At 29.6% G+C, this 25,120-nt stretch overlaps 2 protein-coding genes across 3 annotated transcripts in view; one reads left to right on the top strand and one right to left on the bottom strand.

The window, feature by feature from the left end:
• LOC129293444 (tripeptidyl-peptidase 2) overlaps nucleotides 1-2,299 on the top strand; it is a 31,729-nt gene extending 29,430 nt beyond the window's left edge. The window contains exons 32-34 of one of the 2 annotated variants that reach the window (XM_054931424.1): nucleotides 471-563; nucleotides 1,097-1,327; nucleotides 1,843-2,299. In XM_054931424.1, coding sequence (XP_054787399.1) covers nucleotides 471-563; nucleotides 1,097-1,327; nucleotides 1,843-2,001 — 483 coding nt within the window. In that variant the 3' untranslated portion in view covers nucleotides 2,002-2,299. Of the gene's footprint in view, nucleotides 1-470; nucleotides 564-1,063; nucleotides 1,328-1,842 lie in introns of both variants that reach the window. The other variant, XM_054931423.1, reaches the window with a different exon arrangement.
• Nucleotides 2,300-10,387: 8,088 nt separating this feature from the next.
• LOC129293793 (cytokinin hydroxylase-like) lies at nucleotides 10,388-14,751 on the bottom strand. Its single transcript, XM_054931901.1, has 4 exons — nucleotides 14,354-14,751; nucleotides 14,032-14,261; nucleotides 12,411-13,034; nucleotides 10,388-10,980 (listed from the first exon to the last, which is right to left on the bottom strand). The coding sequence occupies exons 1-4, from the start codon at nucleotides 14,661-14,663 to the stop codon at nucleotides 10,543-10,545; spliced, it is 1,602 nt and encodes a 533-aa protein (XP_054787876.1). The 5' UTR covers nucleotides 14,664-14,751; the 3' UTR covers nucleotides 10,388-10,542.
• Nucleotides 14,752-25,120: the final 10,369 nt, after the last annotated feature.

The raw sequence follows: 25,120 nt of genomic DNA, 5'->3' as shown, positions 1-25,120 counted from the left end.
AAGTTGGATTCTTTTCACCTTCACCACTTAAGCAGAACCAGGTTTTTGTCGCTTTTAGTGGGGAAGTCATATTCTTGCTTTCAATATTTGGAGAATTCCTCATGCTAAAAATATACATTGAGAATTCTATCCACGGTGGGCCTGCAGGAGGGCTAGAGTATTTTATAAAAAAATATTGAGTAAAATAAAATATGATTTTAGTATAATACATAATTTCTGTTGTAGAAAAATTTCTTCCTGTATATGTATGTACTTCCAACCTAATATGATACAACAACAAGAAGCAGCCTTATCTTGCTAGAATATGAATTACACGATGTTATTGTGCTCTATTACCAACCAAATGTTTGAATATATTGTATATTAAGAGGTCCTGCTCAACAATAAGCCTTGTCCTCCTCACTGGCGCCTCCAATGGCTGTCTTTGTGCATGTTTGGACCACTTTAAATGATTTTCTTTTTTTGGGTAGAAAATCAAGAAAAAGATGGAATCAACCCGAGACCAATTGGCAGAGGCACTGTACCAAAAGGGGCTTGCACTGGCAGAGATTGAATCTTTAAAGGTTAGAGATTTTTTTCTCTTTTTGATAGTGTGCAAATCATGGCAATAAATCATGCTGATGAATATATTGAACTCTTCAACTTTTATCCAACTCCAAGCAGCTGCTTGAGGCTGTGTTTGATTTTGCAAAATTAGCAAGTGCTGCTCTGAAAATGGGAAACGTCCCTGAATGTGGTGATACGATTAATTTTTCCCCCCCTCATAAACTCAACCCAGAAGATAGTGCGGCAAAAATGCTACTTTTTCAGATCAAGAGGAGCACTATAATAGGTTTTGAAGACAGAACTGATGAATTTCATAATCCTTAGCTTACTGTTTCCTGCATTTGCTTATATATAACTACATGACTAGTTTGAACCTACAGTTTTCACATGCATTCTCCAGTCTGATCTTGTTTGCATGACTCTTTTGTGGAAGATAGCAAAGGAGTTAGTAACCTTAAATTATGCTTTCTTGTCTGATAGTGGTAAATTTTTTATTCATTTTGTATCAAATAAAAAGTTGGCGGACTTGACTTGGTGTATATTGTCAAAGGAGGTGGATAAACCCTTGGCTTCGTCTGGAACGGAAGGAGCAAAAAAATCTGTGGACCCTAAGACTGACGACAGTGACGGGCAATCAGCACCTGAAGAGGGAACTCAGCCAGACTTGTTTGATGAGAACTTTCATGAACTGAAGAAGTGGGTTGATGTGAAGTCCTCTAAGTATGGAATCCTCCTAGTAACACGGGAGAGGCGATGTCAAAGGCTTGGGATAGCGTTAAAGGTACCTTTTTTACAAAGTTGGAATTCATCCACCAAGTCTCTTGTATCTTGCATAAGTTCCTGCTGTGGATTAATACTCAATATTTTAAATTTTAATTGCTAACAGTATCCTTGGATTCCTTCTTCCTCTTCATATTCTGGATTTTCTATCCACAGCAGCTCATTTAGTTCCTTGTACTACGACTTCCCATTTAGTTCCCTTGTACTTGTGATACAATAAAGTGTGGCTCAAACCACAAATATATGCTGTGTCTCGTTAATTAACATTCATATTTCTTTGTAATTCCTTACATAATCATTTCTAGTTTCTGCATTGAATAGAACATTCGGCAAGGTAGACCATATTTAGGTGATCCGTACTAGCAAAGCGAGTCTTCCTTATTGCCTATTTGTTTCTGGAAGCGTTTTTATTTTTTATTTTTTTTATGATGATTAGCCATTGGGAAAATGGTTCTTTCCTTAGGCAGGTTGAGTTCTTGAACAATTTTATTTCATCCTTCTCTCCCCTGGATACAGGCATTGATGGACATGATTCAAGATGATTCTGATCCACCCAAGAAGAAACTCTATGAACTAAAGCTCTCTTTGCTTGATGAGATCGGATGGACTCACTTGGCTACATTCGAGCGACAGTGGATGCATGTTCGTTTTCCCCCATGCTTGCCCCTTTTTTAGGGTCTTCCCACCTATCTAATGGAATAATGGAATGTGATGTTAGCAGGCATGTCCTTTTAGTTAGTCGTTTTTATTTTGTGAAAATAATTTATGTCAGTGACATTTACCTCAGATTGGTAAAAAGATGAAAGCAATTGAAACGTGGTAATTGACTTGAATTGCCATAACTGTGGTCGGAGGAAGTGAAAAGGCAGAGCGCATTAGCTCAGAGTGGTCGGTGTTTTGAGTTGAATGGTTTCCTGTTGTTGTATTCAGATTTGGCTGTTTGACAATTATAAGAATTCATATTGGTTTATCATCTTCCTCTGCATTCATTTTTGCTTGCCTAGACGCTTGTCTCGTTGCTCGCTCGTGTTTCATGAAATTTCAAGTCTTGAATTGTCTCAAATTCTCTACTTCTCCACTAGTTTGAGGTCACCATGAAGAACATGCTTCATGTTTTCCTTTCCACGTGGCTTTACTGGTTTTTAGTTTCTCTGGCTTATGGGCAAGTGCCTTCAAAGTCCAAACCTTGTGATTTAAGCCAGTCACATTGAAGTTGTGTGATCAAAAGGGGAAGAAAGGTTTTTTTTTTAAAAAAAAAAAAAAGCAGAGGTGGGGGTTGGGGAAGGAGTGATAAAATTGCGCTTTAATTAGAAGTTTCAATGACAACGTCAAGCTCTTCTAATTTTATTTATAAATTATTTTTAACATGTTTTTACTATAACAAAAAATTTAAAATTCATTAAATTTATTTAAAAATTTAATAAATTATTAATTTTGTCTCTATTAAATATATTTTTTTAATAATATTTTTTTATTAAAAGAAAATTTGTGTTGAAAATTTAATTAAATAATGTATAAATATAATCAAATTGTTTTTTTCTCAGAGGGAGCAAGGAATTGCATGTGATCTTAATAAAATGAGGATTAAATTTTTAAACTTTGTTCGTTTAGCTACGCAAATATTGTTCAGAAATAGCTCAATTCATTTATTATGTAACTTTATTGCTGAAGAATAGTCATAATTACGTGTCAAATGTATGACACAGTGAAAAGATGCTTTGAATCTTCCCGTGAACCGCATACACGTAAACGACATGTGTCAATTGTAATTTTTAGTCAAAAGTTAGCATTTGGGATTAGATGATCAATAAAACATTGTTGTATTAAGGACAGACATTCTTTTCTTGAATACAAATTCAGGTGACGTTAATATCAGAAATACACGAGACTCGATTTAGAATCATTCACCATCCCACGTGATTGGTCACTAGAGAATAAAGAATTCAAATAATGTGGACACATCCAAAAACAAAATGAAATAAACTGGAATTGTCAGTAACTAATCTCATATTCACATTTTGAAATTCAAAATTTCCCTGCAAAACTTGAACGTCGTCTATTTTACTTAAATGCATGGGTCTCTACGCTTTTCTCTTTCTGCCGTCCAGGTTTGTGGGTGATACTCATGAAATATGAAAATAAACGACGCTTCTCTGATTTTCTTTTCCAAAAAAAAAAAAAGAAAAGAAATGGTTTTCACTTAAAAGTTAATATTACTTTAATATTTTAACAAATGTATTCATGCAAATGTTCAAAAAAGAAAGTCATAATTTGAACGTTCGGTTCAATTATATTTTGTCAATATTAAAAAAATCAAATATAAGAATTTTTTGTGAATGAAACTAACAATGATAAAGTTAAATAATTAAAAAATTAGAATTAAAGAATTAAAGATGCACTTTAATCTAAATTGATCATGAAAGTTAAAGCGCATATTTGACTGCGTTTCCAATGTTTTAAAAATTGTTTTGCGGAATAATTTTTAAAAATTGTTTGTGTGTCCGGGGAAAAAACCTTGTTTAGTAACTGTTCGTAACATTAATTTGGAAGCAGTCGTACTGCTAGCAAACAGGACTGAGCAATGAGAACAATCAACAGTTAAGCAAGCATGATGTGAACTTAAAAATCTAATGGCAAATATTACAACTTTGTTATTAATAAAAACAAAAAAGAGGACAATTTTTTCTTGAAGTGTTTTAAAAAAAACTCCTACTCCCTCCGTTAAAAAATATAAGGCATTTTTAATCAAATCTCACCCCTCAACAAAGTAATTACCTACTTTTAAACTAATTATATTTTTTTTATATTCACCCCTATTAAATATCCTACAATAAATATAAAGTCATCATTAATAGGGACTTTTTGAAAAATAAATAATGATTACACTTTGAAAGGTTAAAAAATATCTTACATTTTTGAACATTCAGCTTTTCAAAAAATGCCTTACATTTTTAAATAGAAAGAGTATGTTGTTTTCATTAAAAAAAAAGGGGGAGAAAAAATTTTGATAGAAAAAACCTTAGAAATCAGTTAAATACAGAATATTCTTTAACCAAAAATATGTTTTTGTTTTTGAAAATAGGAAATAGTTTTTAAAAATGAAAATCAAAATTCCCTTAAGTAATAGTATCAAAATAAATGACTAAGAATAATATAAAATGCATCCACGCATGGAGTATCACTTGTCGTTTCCATTCTTCGTCTTTTTCAAGTTTTGGTCGAAAACAAAAAAAAAAAAATCTTTTCCAATTAATGTTAATGTAAATACACGTTGACAACGAGGAACATGCAAATCTGAGTTTGACCAGCTCTACGTAATTAGTAGAATGTTAGAGTGTTAATCTCAAGGATAATCCTATCTTTTAATAACGTCTGAAAATGTCACCAAGTTCTAGTTATACTTGTTGATTAAATACAATTATCCAAATTGAACTTTAGACCTTTCTTTTTTGATAAAAATAACAATAAAATTCTTTTCAAATATATAAATAATAATTTGGTCCTTCGAAATATCATAATTCATCAAAAGCCTTCAGAGATTTTTTTGTCATTAATGAATTTATATAAATTATCAAATTGCCCTTATTAAAAATAAATGATTCATAAGTTTTGTTTAAATATTCACAATTTTTTTTTTATATTCGCAACAATGCAATAACAATTCACAACTTTACATGTTAAATTACTTATTTGTATTATATTGTTGCGAATATAAAAAAAAGTTGTGAATATTTAAACAAAACTTGTGAATAATTTTATTTTCAACAAGAATAATTTAATAATTTATATAAATTCATTAATGACAGAAAAGTTTTTAGAGACTTCTGAGAATTATGACATTTTAAAAAATTAAATTATCATTTACATATATCATTTTTCTTTTCTTTTGTTTTTGGGCCTGAGCTAAGTTTAAAGTTTGATATGGCCTTGAATTAGTAGATCTAAATTAGGATAGATATTGATCTTTAATTTATCTGTGTCTTCTCCAATAATATCGGTTATATTTTGTTGGCCTAAAAGAAAATAATGGTTCTATTTTAGGTTACTTGATTGATATTCTCTTTTTAATTTTTTATTTCGTAATTATTGATTATTTATTAGATATATTGTATCTTGAATAGATTGTAAAGTTATCAATACTGTCCAAGTATCACCATAAATGTCACCATTTTCATTTTGTTCTATATTATTCGAGGAAAACTTTAACTTTAAAATTATCTATTTAGATATTTTTACGATTATATTTCTGTGCGTGTGTTTCAATTCACCTGTAAACATAGTGTATGTTTGGTTTTAATTTATTAAAAGTTTATCTGATAAAATCAGTTTAATGAAAATCAGTTGTTGTGACAAGATTTATATTTGGATATATTTTTTTAAAAATCAGTTTGGTATGCTAAAAGTTATTTAGTTTGTGATAATAAAATATGCTTTTAAATATATAATTATAAAAAAAGACATTAATTTATGATGATTTGTAATTTTTACAAATATAATATATTTGAAATATTTTAAAAATGTGATAAAGATTTTAAATAATATAAAATTTAATCTATAATGCTAAAAATTTGATCTCTAGTTATTTGTACTCTTTTAATTTATAATTTTAGAAAATATAATAAAGATTTACAATATTTATTATACATTAATGCTAAAAGTTAACATAATTAATTATTCAATTTATAATACTAAAAAATTAATACCTAATTATTATTATTATTATTAAAATAATAATTATATTATTAATGAATTAACTATTTTTTAAATAAAAATTAAGAGATTAAATTTGAAATAGTATAGTTAAATAACATCTTACTTTTTAAATTACTTTTTAAAGACTTTAAATAGTTACGTTTTATAAATTCATTTTCGGCTACTGTTTAAATGTGCTTTCAGGATATATTTTTTTATAAAATATTTTATTTAAATAATTTTTAATATTTTAAAAATAAAATTTTACTTCCTAAATGTAAAATGTAAAAAAACTAAACCGGCCGTGGTGTTGTGGTTTTGTCATTCCTATGTCAAACAATAAGGCTCATTTTGCTCAACAGTCAAAAGTGAAAAAGCTGGGTGCTTGTTTGCATGTATGATGTCATTTTTTATTTTTATTTTTTATAAGTAAAAAACTGTTTTGCAATATATTTTTTAAAACAAAATAAAAAATCTGTTTACTAATGTTGATTTAAAATTAAAAAATCGCCCGATAGTACTTGTTGTCACTGGTCATTGATGGTAGTTTATAATAATAATTTATTATAATTTTCAATAACCAAATATAATGTATTTTGAAAACCAAAAAAATAAAATGAAAATATTTTAAGATGTTTTTATTATTTTATTTTTTAAAAATAAAATTAAAAATAATTTTAAAAAAATTGAAATCAAAACACTTATCCTACCAAATGAGTTTTTTCATTGTCAAGTCAAATTAATGAAATGAATTAAGAAGAGGGGTAAACTCGTGCACAATAACAAGCTAATGCAGTTTAAATCCAATTTTATTGTTTTAGCTTTTGAAAAATACAGAATTCTACCAACCGGAAAAGCTTATTTAATTTTTAAGAGGTTGTGATTAAGGAGCTTCAAATTTGAACAATTGGAGGCGGATTTAAGTGTTTTAGTGTGTATTTAATTTTCAATTTATATCTAACAAAAAAGTATTAGATTTGGCAAAAATACATCACAAATGTAATTTGAATGTACTTTTAAGAATTATCCAAACTGGCCCTTAATTGTTTTTGTTTTAATCTTGTTCACTACTGCTGCACATTTTTTATCATAATTTAATCGTCATTATGTTTGCCCAACATCTAGAAACCTCCTTGATTCTCTTCAATTTAATTGCTCTTGAGTTTTGGAGCATTATATTCCTCTTTCACCTCTCTATGAATACTTGCCTACATACTAAATATTTATATACATATGTTGTTCTGCTGCCCATTTTGTCTTAGAAGAGGAATGATTCATTTAATCTTGAAAAGTTGTTGTATTTAATTGAGTTAATATGATAGAATAACTCTTGCTAGGACAGGATCATGAGGCTTGATTAATTTTCTCATGCTGCTGCCAACAACAATTAATTGTCGGCTTATTTTTCCCACTCAGTACTACAAGCCTAGCTTGCTTCTCCTTTTGGTTAGGCAGATCGTCAAATCTCTAACCTCAGGATTTGTTCTTTTTTGACCTTCAACTCGGGAATTAAGTACTTTCATTTTTTTTTTTGGGTGGAAAATAATAGATTAGATAAGTTACTTGTGTCTCCAGATCTTCTACTGTTTGGCTTATTTTTCTGATGCAATCGCTAGCTTCTCGTTTTGGGTTAGCAGATCGTCAAATATGCAGCGTCTTCAAGGGACATGAGTGGTGTCCCCCCCCCCCCCCCAAAAAAAAGGGAACATGCGTGGAATTTTTTTTTTTAAATAATGAAATTAAGTTGCTTGAATATTACTAGTAACCAGTAAGGAGATGGGTGGCAAGCAATAACTTTTTTTTGCGTTTACGTCTGTCATCAATTACTTTTTTATTTTTCAAACAATTAGAGGTGAAATATTGATTCGTGTAAGAATGAATGAAAGACTAAAATTATTCAATTAAAATTAGAGTGAGATTGAAGCGATTTTTTATCACAGCAGAGGATATTTATCATACTTTATTTATTAATTAATATGACATGTACTCTTTTAATTCTATATTTATAAATCACTATTAACATATTTTACCATAAGTTAAAAAAATTTAAAATTTATTAATTCTATTTAAAAATTCAAAAGTTATCAACTTTATCCCTATTAATTAACATATAAGATTTGGATTCAGTGACTATAGTTATTGAGTGCTTGTACCATCTGAACCATTAAAATTCATATTAATAGTTTAAATAAACTAATTTATTTATTAATTTAAATATAGTCATCAAATCCAAATACAAATCATAATATACATGTTTTAATAACATATTCTATTTGATCAATATTTAATCAAGGGTAAAGAGAAAAATTTGTCATAAAACTTTAATAATATGATTTATAAATAAAACAAGATGGAGTACATATGTATACACATACATGCATGTGTATATATATAATGTTTTAAAATTTTCTGCTGACATTAATGCTAGAATAATACAGTACCATATTATTACTTTTTTTTTAAATCCTGTCAGAGTATCCAATATAATATAATCTATCGCATTCTCCAAAATAATATATAATTACAATGGCTTGCCCATTATGATCACGTTATTGTAAATAAATAGATGTAATTAATAATTATAGACACACTGATGTTGTTAAAGAAAGTAAGACAATATCAATGTCAACATATGGATGTGTTTGGCAAGGTGGATCAGAGATTCAGAGGTTATTATTACGAGGGTGGAAGTTTGCGACACCGAGTGAAGACATTTTCTATGACTTTTTTTTTATTATATAAGATTTAATATATATATATATATATGTGCGCGCGTGCGCGCGCCGTGTATATGTATTTGTTAAATTTTTGAGTTAACCTTATAAGTTTAATATTTTTATATTTTCAATTTAAAAAATTATATCAACTCACTTGTAAATTTAGATTAAATATAAATTCAATTAAACTTACGAGTTTATCTTTAAATTTATCATTTTTACGTTCTTAATTTATAAAACTGTGTCAACTAATTTATAAATTCAAACTAGATATAAGTTTGGTTAAATTTGTTAAGCTCATCAATTTTTTTTAAGTTGAACGAGTTAAGTATATATTATGAAAAATTCAGTTCATAAAAATTATATTACTTAGTTAAAAAAAAAGAACTTTAAATGGAAAAATTAATATTAATAAAAAAGAAAACAAAAATATCAAAAATAAATTTTTTTATTTAAAAATTTTTGTGTCTTGTATATGATAATTTATCAATATAAATAGGTTTAATTTCAATTATTTATATTTTTAATATATTTAAATTAAATTATAATTATATTTTAATAATTATTTATTAATAGAAGTGGATTCCTGCAAATTTATAATTTAAGTCTGTGATATGAGTTTACATGGTGTGTGTCAAAAACAACATAACTCTAGAAACAACATAACTCAACTCAAACTCGGAGCAGCCTACAAAGTCCAAAATTTAACAGTAAGTATAGATATATTCAACTAATATGGCTTTATAAAAAGTGAAGTGAACTTCATATGCTGTACAGATCGTTGACATGGGCATAAAAATGAGGGGCTTGTAAGTATAATTATTAATTAACAAAATTTTTAGTTCCATCAGCCTTGACATGAGTGATTAAGGTCATGCAATCTCTACTTTGAAGATTTGTGTTTGGACTTGTTTGGATACATTTTTAGAATCAATTTTAGGTTCAAAATCATAATTTTAAAAAATTTTATTCAAATACCCTAATTTTTTTAAATTTTATTTGGTTTTCAAAACTTCATTTGAAATAGGCTGAAATTTGTTTCATTTTGAAAAATTAATATCATAATCAATTCTTGAAATTTTATCCAAACACCATTACATTCTAATAATCAATTTTTTTCTTAATCAATTTTTTTCAATTAAAATCCAAACACACCCTTTAACTTTACACTGACTACATAAATGTATAATCTTGTTCAAAGCACAAATCATCATCTTCAATACATTTTTATAAATTTACTGTTTAGCTCAAAAAATATATTTTATAGATATATTTCTATCTTCATCTACAAACCTCAGTATATCATATGCAAGGTATTGGAGCCCACCTAATTATTTAAAAATTTGCCTTATTATTTAATAATAACTCTGCACTCAATAATGGTGTAGCCTCTAGGTTTTGACAAAATGTTAAAAATGATCGTCTGACAAAATCACCTTACTCTGCTTGCTTTCCCGACATATCTATATGGCTAGCTAGCGTCTCATTTTGCCTGGTTTTCAATTGCACATAATGATCATTGAAATATATATCCCTCCGCCACTGTTAAATAAAGTAATATTATCCCTCATTGAAATGTGACTTTAATTAGTCATAATTCTTGAAATTCCTCAAACTATATATAGATTGAAATGTGAGACTTAATTAATTAATACATATCTGCATAAACATTGCTTTGCACTATGTTGAGCAAAAAGAAGTGAATCAAAAAAGAATTAATATATATTCATATAGTAGGTCGCGACCTAAATTATTAATCTGCATAATCTAGCTAGTTATGCAACTGTATCAATTAATAATACATGAATCAATATTTGTGAAGAGGCTTCACAACGAGAGGAAGTCCACGAGAGGGCCTCAAGGAGAGCATGATAGAAGGAGAATGGTGGTAACGAGGTGATACTTCAAAGCTAAACCTAGAGAGAAGTAGGGTCAACACTATCTTATATTCCATGAACGTTAGGTTTCTTCCCACACACATTCTTCCTCCGAACCCAAATGGCAAGTACCCCATGGTGTGCCTGCACCCGCCGTTGACGTCATCCTTGAACCTCTCCGGCCGGAACTCATTCACGTCCGAACCCCATAGGGCCGGGTCGTGGTGCATCGCCACCACGTCGATCCACAGGTTGGTTCCATCCGGCACCGTTAGGTTATCGCCCACTTTGATGTCTTCTCTTGCTTGCCTTTGAACGTTTGGGGCTGGTGGGTATAGTCTCAGAACTTCATTCATCACCCATTTCATCTGCAATAATGTTAATATCACAAATGATCAATTATTAATTAATTACTTGCATGTAATATCTTAATCTTAGACACAGAAGACTGTAAATTTATTACAATCAGGAATCAAGAAATGTTGAAAAAGAGACAATCATGCATGCAGTGTACAGCTGGAAAAAAATTGTCATTCATTGTATTTCATCGGATGACTCTGGGAGATGAAAAAGTGTGTGCATACGTATATATATAAAGTTGTCCGGGCAAAATTTAGAAAAGCTTGTTAGGTACAATAATAACTTTGAATGTGAGTGTATTTAACCAGGTTTAGTTGGCAAAGTTGAATTCAATTTCTTAGCAATATGAAAACGTTACAGTCTTGGTCAAATCAAAATTCATTCAGATAACCTCGGCATTCTTCTTCCTCATTGCGACTTTGTCCGTGTTTATATATAGGCAGGTCAGATCTAGTACAAGGTCTAGACATTTTTAGGTTAAGAGAAATGTGAGCAATAAATATTGAAAGTCAATTTACTAATATTCTATATCTGCAGTCAACTTAATTCTCTGTGAAAGAATTTTCTTCTCAAAATAGTAAATTCAAATATTTCACATATTATTTATAATTGAAATTTTGATAATGAGTAATACTTTAAACATTTAAATAATTTTTAATATATATTATAGAAGACAGATGCGTTTTGGACACATCTAATTCTAGTTGAACAAGCAAATGGATGTACCTTTTCTTTTTTCTTGTCATATTTTCACATTCCTGCAAACTACCATATGGTCCAACCACCCAGGGATCCATAGGCTTTCCATGGTGTGGACCACAGAGAACTTTTCAATTTAATTGGTTAGATATATAATATTTGATGTTCCTTTCAGAGGGTATGTCGTGGACTGAAGACCTTATAATAAGAATCTCCTCTTTCGCAATTCTCATGTATCAATTTTGACCACATCCATATCAGAGTAAAGGAAACACCTAAGCCCGTACTAATTAAAGCTGCAATAAAGAGACTTCAAATTCTGTTCAAACTAGTACACATGGACTAATTGACATAACTATACCTAAACCATGCTCTGACCGATACACACACAAGCTATAAATGAGGGGGAAAGCATTTTATAGAGTCGTCTTCATCTAACCTACTTTTCAATTCTCATCAAAGGAGGCATATACGGTTCTTGTCAATTCAAATCCTGTAAGCTACTGATCTCTACAAGAACAGACTTTAGTAATCCAGTCGATAATGTACTGCTATACTTTTTAAATTTTAAAAGTATATATACGAATTGCTTATAATATCTTCCCGACAATAAACTTTTTTTATAGTTATATCAAAAGATAATTTTCCCAAATTTCACCAAGACTCGACAGTACTTTCAGAAAACAACACAACGTGGATGACAGTATATGGATATAGTGAGAGATGAGGCTTATCTTACCTTTTTCAGCTCAGAAAGCAAGTTGATGTCAAGATCGTCAATGTCATCACCCACAACTTCTCTTATTTCGTGTCTCAACTGAATCTGCCAATCTTGATGCTCGGCGAGAAGCAACAAAGTCCATGTGATAGCAAGTGCTGTTGTCTCGTGTCCTCCGAAGAAGAAGGTTTTACACTCATCAACAAGTTCTCTTGTCGTCAAGGTGTGTTGATTTTCTTGAAGCAAGAGTCCCAGCAAGTCTTGCTCGTGTTTCTTATTCGACACAGTGCTTGTTGATGATGATGAGGAGGACGACTTTCGGTTTTTGATGACAGCTAGTAAGACTCTGTCGATTTCTTTGCCTAGTTTCTTGGCTTCTAGGGTTTTCTTGACGTTCAAACACTTGCCAAATGGAACACCCACGTATCTGGTCGTCATGAAAAGGGTCATTTGGAGGGCTCTTAATTTCTTAAACACTTCTCTTGCATTTTCGTCCTTCATGCCGAAGCTTGTTCTTGCTATGATCTCTCCGGCCGTCGCAATGATCTCGCTTTCGACGTCGATTTCCAGGTTGCCGTTGGAGATCTGGTTAGCCCATCTCTCTACCATTTGCTTTGTAGATTCCACCATCATGCTTGCCATGGCCTGTCACGTTCAAGATCGCCATGTAATTAAAGACAAATAATTGGAATCGATGAATATACCTAGAGAAAATAAAGATAATGATATATCTTTATTAATAATCAAATCTTTTACATTCCTTGAGGAATAATATTATATATTTCTCGACGTGATGATAACAAGAAGGAAAGGTATTTGTCCCATATAATATAGTAAAGAGGAACCTTCCTTTTCTGTTTTGTTTTGGCTGTTTTTCCGGCCACTTTATGTAGATTGTAGGCCTTATAATTTGCTAATGCTACGATTAGCTAGCAGAAAGATTTATTTATCATTCGATCATTTTGAGGTCAGCCATGGCGTGAGCGTAACCTGGTTCGATATCCATTTATGGCAATAAACATTTAACGATGAAGTTTATCATTACCTCAACCTTTTCAATGTTAATCTAAAGTTGTAAAAGTGAGGTTATATGTATCTGAGGAAAGATATAGAGAGAACAGGTTATGATTGGAAAAAACACACACACACACACACACACACACACACACACACAAAACGTAAGTACGTAACAGTTTCTTTTCTTTTCTTTTCTTTACTTTTCTTTTTTTTTGTTGAAAGTCATCCGAATGTGGCAGTCCTCTATATTTGAACTCGAGTTGGGTCAAATTCTAAACAAGAGAAGCTTTTTTTAGCGTGTATTTTTTTAATATCTGAAAGACTGAGTTAAATTTGATACTTTCTTCTTTCACTTGAGGGAAGCTTTATGTCATACTCGTCTCTTCAATTAAACATGTAATTATATGACTGAAAAAGGATTCAAGTTTATTAAAACCTCTTTGTCTTTGGTATAAATTTATGTACTTTTCAAAACCTAACAACAAACACGTGGTTAGGAAAAGCGCATGGATCACTGGTTAATTTGAAACTGATGCTAGCTAGGTTAAATATTCAAAATATATATATATATATATATCACCCAGTTGAGTTATATCTATAGAGAGAAATATACACACACATATACCTTCAAGTTAAGGGGAGAGAATGCTGGAGCAACAACGTGGCGGTGACGAACCCAGTCGTTGCCTTCGACCATGACGAGACCATTTCCGAACATTGGATCTCTGTCGTTTCTGAACACGCTTGGCTTTCCCCATCTCTTGGCCATCACCTCCTTCGACATCTTCTTCAAAAATTCTGGCTCTGCTATGTACAAAAATGGCTCTGTTCCTAACCAGTACACGAACACCTTCCCTGCACATCATACATATATACCATTATTATTTAAATTAATCCCATGCAGAAGAACCCTAGTTTATGTACATATAGGTTTTTGTGTGGCTTACCGTGAGAATTTTGCCAGCGAGAGAAATAAGGAAACACGGTTTGGTGAATATCATGGGAGAGACAGCAGGAGGAACAGTCAAGATAATCAGAAGTATTGATATTATTCTTCGTTATCATCGTCGTCGTCGTAGTCTTCTTCATCTCATCAATATTTCCGAATGGAAAGCTTGGGACTGGCCCAGTGAATCCACATCTCTTGAGCTTTTGATGGGTTAGAAAAGGCAAAACCCACCATGATAATGTTAGTTTCGAGATCAAAAAGAGAGCTAAAGTTGCCATGAAGGCAAGAGCCAAAGCTAAAAACTCCATCTCAGATGGATTCGATCAAAGAGATTAATGAAAAGTGCTGTGTGGATGTATGAAAGTTGGTTGTGAGAGCTGAGAAGCATGAGGAATGGGGTATTTATAGAGGGAGAATGGCGAGAGTTGCCTTTGAGGTTTGAACGACTTAGCGAAGCTTTGAATATTTATTATGGCCTTTTGTTTCTCCTTGTAAATGTGTATCTGTTGAACCTTTCAGACCAACACTTTTTGTTTTTTGAAATGCAATTCGCAGTTTCGCAACACCCTTCATTTAAAGATACTGTATTTCTTAAATTATAAATAATATACCTTTTCTCAGTTTTTTTTTTTTGCCTTTTTCGCCATTCTTTCAACATTTTCCACGTACGCATGTTATTATTGGCTCTACAAAAATTTTACCTTTGAGTATTTTTTCACATATTTCAACAAAATTTAAATATTAAAAATGAGTATAGTGTCAAAGATAGTCTTAATTTTTTATAAGAATATCTGAGTGCAATATGTTTAAATGTGGGGAAATGAAAAACGATCAACATTATTCTCTCCAACAAAGAAAATTATATCTTAAAAAACCTTTTTGATATATTTTTTGATAAACACCGTTTTGATATATTTGAAACTTGAGAATAAATTCCCCTAAACTCTTACATTAATATAACCCAACTAACTTGCTAGATGATAATTTATTTGCATACTCCTCCATTTTTTTTATAAGTTATTTCTACCAATCTTGTTAATACCAATGCAAAAAGAAATACAAGAAATAAAAATATATAAAATTTTAAATATGTCCTCATATAACTAATTCAAAAAATAATATTATGTTATTTTTTTCTCTTATAAAAAGTAATTTTAAAAGTATTTTTTTAAATATTATATAAAAAGCCGTACCGTTATTTATCATTGTAATTTTAAAAATATTTTTTTAAATATGATATAAAAAATCGTATTATAATTTATAAATAAGACCAAATAAATTTTTTAAAACCTGCTTTATGAATGATACCGGATATTTCACTAATGGAATGGGTTGAGCAGGCGCAGCATCTCGCAAACTAGGAAAACACAGCTGGGCCATCTACTGCTTTCAAGAGGGTATAAATATAAATTAGTATGACATCCCATCACTTATTAATCCAAAATCTTAAAATATTAAGTTTATAAGTTTTTTTTATTTATACATTTCTTTCAACCGAACTTTACTAGATATGGTACTTTTTGGATGCAAAGTCAAATTAACCCTCACCTGACAACCCATCTAACAAAAGATATTTCTCTGCACAAATTTACAGGTTTATTCGTACATAACTTAAAGTAACTGCTTGGGACCACGAATAAATTCTACGACGCGATGGCCTTTATATTATGCTTTTTTATTAGTAAAATAACAAAATAATTGACAGCAAGTGATTCTCTGCATAGATTTAAATAGATTTAAATAATGTAAAATTTTAATAGGTTTTTGGTCAAGTTTTCGAAATCAGAAAACTTTAATGCATACTATCCTCTCAGAATTTATTTTATATTACAAAGTCTTTCCAAAATTCCAAAACAATATTTTATAACATTTTTATGTTTTATCTTTAGGGTAATTCACCATTGTTATAATATTTTAAAACATTAAATAAAAAAACAAATTAGATAAATTATAGCATATTTTTACATATTTATTATATTTTTAATATATGTATAATAATTTTATAAGATAAATATAATAAAATGGAGAGGGTATACCTTTTAATTAAAATATGATGACAACTGACTTTTTTGTTTTACTTGTATATTCTAATAATGATACGATACATTAAGTCTGTAGGAATATAATCAGTTTATGACTGAGACGAGAACTCAAACTTGTTTCTCATGGACGAATTAAAGTGAGGCGCAGGCCCCTTGTTGTCCGTACCGACCCGGACCGGTCCGACACCCCCCACCCTCAAAAACAGCTCGATCAAGTTAATTGAACCGTTTAAATAGATGTGTCAGCAAAAAGAGAGCGAGTAAATGGGACGTGCATTTGAAATGATAATAAAATACTTTTAAAATATATAAATAATAATTTAATTTTTTAAAATGTTATAATTTTCTTAAAGTCTTAAAACTTTTTCCGTCATTAATGAATTTATATAATTTATTAAGTTGCCTTTATTAAAAATAAATAACTTACAAGTTTTATTTATATATTCACAATTTTTTCTTACATTCGCAACAATATAACAACAAGTAAAAAATTTAACATTTAAAATTGTGATTTGTTGTGAATATAAGAAGAAAAATTATAAATATTTAAATAAAATTTGTGAATAATTTATTTTAACAAAGAAAATTTGATAATTTATATAAACTTATTAATGATAAAAAAATTCCTAAAGACTTTAGGGGAATCATGATATTTTGAGAGATCAAATTATCATTTATTACTTTAAAGAAATTTTATTATCATTTTTTCTTAGAAAATAAAGGGATATTGTATTCAATTTTATGGCTATAGTTATTTTTTTAAGAGTGCTAAATATTTTGTATTTTTAAATAGGGTAATTTTTGCTTAAAATATTTTTTTAAGATCCAAAAATGCCCTTTTGTTAGAAGGGTGTTAATTTTATTGTTTTCTGTTGACGTGACATGTAGATGGGGCTCACCCATAGTGATAGATGAAACTTTGAGTCTCTGATCATATTTTTTAGTGCTAATTTGCTTTTAATTTTTTTTTCAGGAGTGCTGGACACCTAAAAATTTTTTTCTATGAGCATTGGGTACTTTAAAATCTTATTAAAATAAAATTTAAAAAATATTACCAAAATATTAAATATTTTTATATTTAATAATTTAAATATTATATTTATAAATATTCATTTAAAACTTATAAATTACTTTTAAAAAATTAACAACTCAAACTAGTATTTTAAAAATTTATAGATAATTTCATATTTTTTATATATCAATCTTCAATCTTTTCTCAAAGACACCCAAATCATTACGTCTTTTGTGCATGTGAGGACTTACATATATTTTTAATATTGGTTAAATGTTTTAAATTTTTAGGTTATTTTCTATAATTTTTTTGGTCAGCTATCAATCTTCCTCTAAAATATTATACTTTTCAAATTTAATACTCTCTATATATTATACTGTTAGGAGTAAAATCAGAAATATGACAAATCAAGACCAACAGTATGCCAACAAAAATGTTTATTTGGAAGATATTGCTTATTCCATTAATATACTACAAAAAAGTTACTTAATAAGAGAAAAATGGAGAGATGAGAAGAAAAAATTTCTTCATTAATTTTAAAGTTCATTATTTTCATTTTTAATGCAAAATTGTAAAATATAAAAAATATTAAAATATTAAATTGGGTGGTATATTGTTTTAAATAATAATATTTAAATTATTAATTATTAAAATACTTAATATTTAACAATATTTATTAAATTTTATTTTAACAAGATTTTAAGGTGCCCAGTATAACATCTTGGAGAATTTACACCTTAATTAACTGAGTAAGTAAGGTTAATTAAATAAATTAATGTGGCATATGGTTACAAAGAATTAACGTGTGTTTTAGGTTGTGGTTTCAGCTTTAGGATTGAGTCCAAAGCAAATCAAGCCACCCAAATGTTAAAAGTGAGAAAAAGAAGCAAGAATGATTTTGTACCATCTGCCGTGGCATGTTCACGACATGCTACAACACACCAACCACTAAAAGGCAAGAGTTCCCTCTTTGTACCATATGTCACGGCGTGGTACATGCACCATGGCCTATGGTACATTTTTTACAAAAATAAGAACGTGAAACTGATATAGAAAAAAAAACAAAAAGAGGAAATGAAAGGAACAATAGGAGCTTTGTTAGGGTTTAAGATTTAAAAGTTTTAGGAGTATTTTGAAGCTTTTAAACACTAGAGATAAGTTTCTTAAGCTTAAATATCTCTTTCTCTTACATTTTCTTAATGATAAGAGTTAGGTTTGTTTGAGAGAGATAATTTTTAATTCATAGAAGCTATGGATTTGAACCTATTGACTAAAATAGAGCTAATAGGAGTTGTTTAGGTTATTTAAATTTAACATTTATAGCTCTATGCATTTTTAATTATTGGGAGCTATAAATGCACAAAATTCCCCTATTAATAAGGTGGTTGGTGTAATGGATTTTAATAGCTAGTTAGGAATTCAATGAAGTTAATGAGAGTTAAAGAAAGTTAATAATCTTATGGGTAACTTTATATATATGAGGAAATTAATTTTTGAGAATGTTGAAGTGTGATTAGGTGTTGGAAATTGTCTTAAGGAGGTTATTGATGATTATTGGTGAATAACAGTAAAGTAATCGCGACTTGACACCATTCAAGCTTCATGAAAGTTTTGGAAGTAAGTAATTGAGAGGTAAACCTTTGACCTCTCAAATGTCTAAAGTAACCGAAGGACATCTTCCTTGTACTTTTGTATGTTAACTAATTTATCGATTTAAATGTTAGAATCAAAGTATGTGAATTTATTTAACATACAAGTGTAGCATAAAAATATTTAAAAATTAAATATTATCTTTTTATGTTGTTTTATGACATGGTTTATAATGATTTGGTTATGTGGAGTCTAATCACTATGTGTTAAGTGGAGTTTAATAATGTTAGTGGAGTTCAATAATTATGTATTAATGGAGTTCAATAATTATATATGATGTGGAGTTCCATGATTGAATGTGAAATGTGAAAGTATGGAGTATAATGAAGTTAATAGGCATGTTTAATGTGTGAGACATATGCGTGCCATGAATGTTGATGTTTGCGTATTGCATGATCAGCTAAGGTAAGAGTTCGCCTAGTTAGAGGAATAGTGAATTTAAAATTCACATGGTAAAGCTTTCATTGGAGCTTAATAGTTTGCTTAAATTTATTTATATTTATTGTCTCACATGTTCGACAAGGAATTATTCCACTTGTTTTATGAGGGACTCGAATCTAACTAATTTTTCACTTGTTCGACGAGAGAAGTTAGTTTAGGGAGAATGACACTCTATAGTGTGAGATTTGGAGAAATCGTAACTCATAAGTGAGTTAGGCAACCTTAGTTGGGTAGCTCCTCATACATGAATGGCTAGAATAATCTTATTTCATAGACAGTCCTAATGTATTATAGCCTATAATTTCATGTCAGAGGCATAAGAAGGATATAAGGAAGGTGTGAAATACATATTGTGATAAAAAAGGCATATGGTTATCTGTATTATGTCTCTTGAAATGAAATCATGTGTTTAACCTTGTATTATTATGAACATTGATTATTATTATATTATTTCATGAATTTATGATATTGATGATGAAACATGCAAATCTGTGCTTAAATATGTTAATTTGACTTGAGTATGACAACCTTTTGCCACTTGCATTTAAATTAATTGACATACATTAGTATAAGTTAGATAGATATTAGTTACATAATGGTCACACTCACCCCTTTTTTCTTCAATACTATAGGAACCGACTTATTGAAACAAGATTGAGGAAAATAATATGAGGCTTAGGATTTTATCCTAAACTATAGGCCTCATTTAATTTGAATATTTATGTGTATAATATGTTTTGATATTGCCATCCATGATAATTCATGGTTACTTACTTGTACTATGTGAATGTTAAGTTTAATTGAGTGTTTTGGGCCCTAGATTATGTATGTGTTAATTGTGAAATCTAAAAAGAGTTAAAATACTAGTGCAAGTGAAAGGTGAGCAAATATGAGGGTATGTTGATTTGGTATGATGATTTATGAATCAATTATGCTATTGGAGCTCCCCTTCTATTTATGTTATTAAGGGGTTGAGCATTGAAAAGGTGTTGTATATGATGTTTCTAAGATGTGGTATAATGCATAGGTTCATAATAATCTATCAAGCATGGTCTAAGGTGTATTTGAAGCTTTTGGCGCTTGGTATGAAATTGGGACACCTAAGATGTGTTTGAATTATGAACAAGAGTGAATTATGAAATGGGTATCTAATATTTGACTAAAAAAATAATTTGATTATGAAATTGGTGCCATTAATTAGAGTTAGAAGAAAGCTCTTTGTAGGTACATAGATCACCTCAATTAGATGGCAGATGAAGAAAAATGGCACGTCAAAAGTTCACGCCTGCTACTGTCAAATAATCTTGTAAAAACATGCAATGTGCCGCGTGTAACATCCAAAAGTTTTAAATCTAAAATAAATTATTAATTAAGGGATAAAATATTTTTAGGTTGTTAATTGGCTTTTTGGGTCATATTTAACTCTAAATTGAGTTAGAATAAAAGTTAGATCGAATCAAGTGGCATCGGGGGGAGCAAAAGTGACTTTTTGCTCTCTTCATCATAAACCGTAGCTTGTATGTCATGTGTTGCGATGCAAGATATAACATAGACATAAAATGTAAAAATAATAAGAAAAAGTTAATTTTGGTAAGAGAAAGCTCAGAACTCAAAGGAGGAAGATTTAGGCACTACTAGCGCTTCAATTTGGAGGCTTTTGAAGCTAAATTGGGCCTTCAAACTCTTGAGTAAGTTTCTTTCCTTTTTGTTCTACCTCTACATCTCTTTTTCATTGGATTTGGGAAGTAGGTGAATTTTTTCTAAATGGATTAAGCTGTGAGTCTATGTTTTAAAGACTTCAAGTGAATCTAAAGGTTTGATTTAAATTTCTTAACCTTGAATAAGTGTAATATGAAGCTTATTTATTGTTTGGTGTAAATTAGATTAAGCCCTAACTTGATTATTGAGTTTTAAGGTGTGACAAGTTGAGATGTCAAGTGTTATGTTATGATAGAGTTAGAGGGAAGTTTAAGGAGATTGTGCAAACAAATTGTAATCTTAACAAGCCTCTTTGTTGAGAATATGAGTAAGAAGTGGGAGAATGGAATGATATTGATAACTAATAAAGCTTGTGTTTATTAAAAATTAACATATACTACAGTTGTTGTAAATTGTAGTGTGAGAAAACTTGCTTTGATATGAAGAGATTTAATACCGGGTAACCCTTGTAATAACAAAAGGATTGAGATAATTAGATAATTTATATTATTTATTACATTGTATAAGTTATTGTCAAGTTGTTCTTCCACGACTTGTTATGTATATATGTATAAATTTTATAAAAGTAAACTATTTTAGAAAATGAGTGGAATATTGATTTGTGAAATTTCATATTTTTGAAATAAGTGATAAGATTCATTATATTTGCTTAGAAAGTAGTTTATGCATAGTCAAGTAAAGATACATAGTGAAATATGGCATATTAGAAGGTAGGAGATCACTCTAATAGAGTTAGTGGATCTTAAATCCATATGGCATGGTTGGCACCTCGAGGTGTCAGGTGCATCTCATATTTCAGAGTGGTGTTGATTTACTCCTTAACATCCTTAAGATGCGGTATTGAAGTAACGACACTCAAATTACTTGTAATTGGGGGAAACCTATAGTCCAGAAGTAGTTTAGGGCACTTTGGCTGGGTAATCCTGCCTGAATAATGAGTTTAGGGATCATACATGTGGTTTAGTTTTGTGAAATAGCCTACCGATTCATTTCGAAGTGCTAGAGGACCGCATGATTCGTAATCATGCATTTAAATTGTGGTGATTGTATATAGTATGTTTATTATGCTTATTTTAAAGCTTGTTTATAACTTGACATATTAATCGATAATGTAGATTATCTTTATTTTTTGAGATTTTTATCTCACCCTGTAGTTATCATTTTATAGGTTCTATTATTGATTCTGAGCAAGGGAAGGAATCAGACAAGAGCTAGCATACTTGTTTCATTACAATTGCAATGCTCGATTTTATTTTGAGTTGTGTACTTAAACTTACATGAATGATAACATGAATTGCCAACTAGAAATGTATGTCATTTTAATTGGTTACACTTGTATTATATTATGTTATTTTATATTCTGGCCTAATATTGTATATGATGTAAATATGTGATGATTTTTGTAGTGATGTGGTGATAATGTATATGTGGTGTATTATGTGGCAATAAAGGCCAAATGGTGTGTGAATGTGATTTTGTATTTTTGACCATATTTGTGAAACTAGCATTAAGTGGCCAAATTTTGTGTTTGATATATTTTTGTATGTTTAAATGCTCAATCAGGTCTATTTTAATCCATTGAACTTGGTTCAACTCCCAGAATGGGTAAATGATATAAGTTTTGAGTTTCGGGTACTTAAATGTTTGGAAATCATTTTAAAAACTAACTTTTACATTCAAGTGTCTAAAATTTTTATACAGTATTAGTTCATAATGAAACTTATATCATTAGTTAGCTTATTGAATAAGCTTAACATGGGCTCTTAAATCACTCCAATCGGATATCGAATGTAAAAATTTTAGGTGTTTGAAGTTCATCCCAAAATGTCATGACAGGGACACATTACTAGACTACTAAAAAATATTATTAATTTAGAGGTCTCGATCAACAACTTTAAAAATGTTCTTTTTAACCTTCCTCTACCTTTTTAACAAGGTTCAAAGTTATCCGTTCCACTTTCTTTACAGGTGCTTCCCCTGTTATCTTTTTTGTACATATACAAACCACCTCAAGCGATTTTCTACCATTTTTCTTTTAATAGGTGTAACATCTACTTTTTCTCATATACTCTTATTTCTAATTTTGTTTTTACGTATATGTCCACATATCTATCTCAACGTGCTCATATATACTATTCTAATTTTATGTTCGTGTTGTCTCATTAAAGCCCAATATTCACTACTATATAATATTATAAGTCTTATAACAGTTTGATAAAATTTCTCTTTAAGTTTATTTGGTACCTTTTGATCGCAGATAATTCCTTTATTTTTTCCCCAATTAAATCACGTAGCTTGTATCCTATATGCAGTATCTCTATCAATTTCTCTATTATGTTGAATAATCGCTCCCAAATATCTGAACTTTTTCACTTGAAATATAATCTGATCACCCAATTTTACTTTCAAATTATCACTCACTGACTTCTTATCAAAATTATAATGTAGATATTCTGTCTTACTCTTATTTAGGTAGAGACCTTTTAACTCCAATGTCCTCCTCTATAGCTCAAATTTATAGTTAATTTCTTCTCTTATCTTCACAATATAAACTATATCATAACCAAAGTTTTTTCCTATTCTCCAGTACTTACCCCTTATGAGTTGGACTGAATGTTCAACCCTCCGCAGAAAGATAATAAGCTTCTTGCCATTGCTAGAGCTGCCAAAATTAAATGCTCCATACACTCCCTAAATTTTTCATTTTTCTCAAATTCGGCTTAAATTGATCGGGTTCAGACAAAGTCTGAAAACTCCGCATATTTTTTATTTTTTAACTTAGATTTCTAATTGTGATATATAAACTGTAAAAAAAATCAAAAATAAATGTCTAAGAGATCATATTAAAGTTCCAAAGTCTAAACAAAATAATACAACTAACAAAATAAAATATAAATGATACAAACTCAAATTATAATCATCATCAGAATATAAAATATTGAACCCTTTAGAGGTATCCTCAGCTATTAGAGGAGTGGTGCTATTAAAAAAAAAACACTACCAATTTGTCTTGGAAAAATAAAAACAAAAATAAAAATATAACAAGTTTATAAGCTAGGTCTTTTTTTTTTTTTGCGTGCTTAATAGGATCAATCAAGTTTAAAAATTTTTTTATTTTAAATTATATCATTTTTAAAGTTCACCCTCAAAAATTATCAGACACAAACAGGCTGTTTGACAGCTTGACCCATATTAACAACTCAAAGAATTGCGTACTCAAGCTTCACAATTAAATATAAGCTGTGGGGTGAGGATTGTGAGCCTAAAAAAAAGTAAATCCAATTTGCGAACACATGCAGATTCCTTCAATTAAAAACAAGAAGAAATGAGAAGGGAGATTTGAAACCGAAGCATTTTCAAGTCGAATAGCAATTTGAATTCGGTTTGGTTGATTTTGTAGCATAGCCATGATTTCTCTTCTACAGCCGCTGCCAATACTTCAAATTATTTAATTTATTAATCTCACCGTCCTCTCGCTTTCTCTCTCAAGACACAAACGGACACTTTTTCTGTGTGTGTGTGTGTGTGTGTGTGTGTTTGTAAACGTACGCTTTACAAAGGCATCAATACGATTACAGATTAAAGAACAATTAATAATCTCATATGCATATTACAAGATATCGATGATAAATTTCGCTATTAGGTCAAAAGTATTGTGGGAATATATATTTAAAATTATATATCTTTTTATTTAAAATTATATTTAAAAAATTTTATCGCATATATTAAATTTTAAAAGAGTATAATAATGGTGTTTATCTGAAACTAATTATTATTATCTTCAGTCATATATATGAACATATATGGTAAAAATACCAAAATTATAATTATGTATAAAGTTTAAACTCCTTTTTTAGCATAATTTTTTTTCCGACTATAATTATTTCTATGATTGCACAAG

The sequence above is a fragment of the Prosopis cineraria genome, unplaced genomic scaffold (assembly GCF_029017545.1).
Source record: "Prosopis cineraria cultivar Desert tree isolate PC_DT_omini unplaced genomic scaffold, ASM2901754v1 PC14, whole genome shotgun sequence".
NCBI lineage: Eukaryota > Viridiplantae > Streptophyta > Magnoliopsida > Fabales > Fabaceae > Prosopis > Prosopis cineraria.
Note: the sequence above shows the minus strand (reverse complement) of the source record. Positions and strands in the feature narration are given on the sequence as shown.

Coding starts and splice junctions, on each gene's coding strand:
- LOC129293793 (XM_054931901.1), bottom strand. CDS start 14,663: ATGGAGTTTTTAGCTTTGGCTCTTGCCTTCATGGCAACTTTAGCTCTC. Junction 13,035..14,031: donor TCTCTCCCCTTAACTTGAAG/GTATATGTGTGT, acceptor TGAACGTGACAG/GCCATGGCAAGCATGATGGT. Junction 10,981..12,410: donor TGCTTTCTGAGCTGAAAAAG/GTAAGATAAGCC, acceptor ACATTATTGCAG/ATGAAATGGGTGATGAATGA.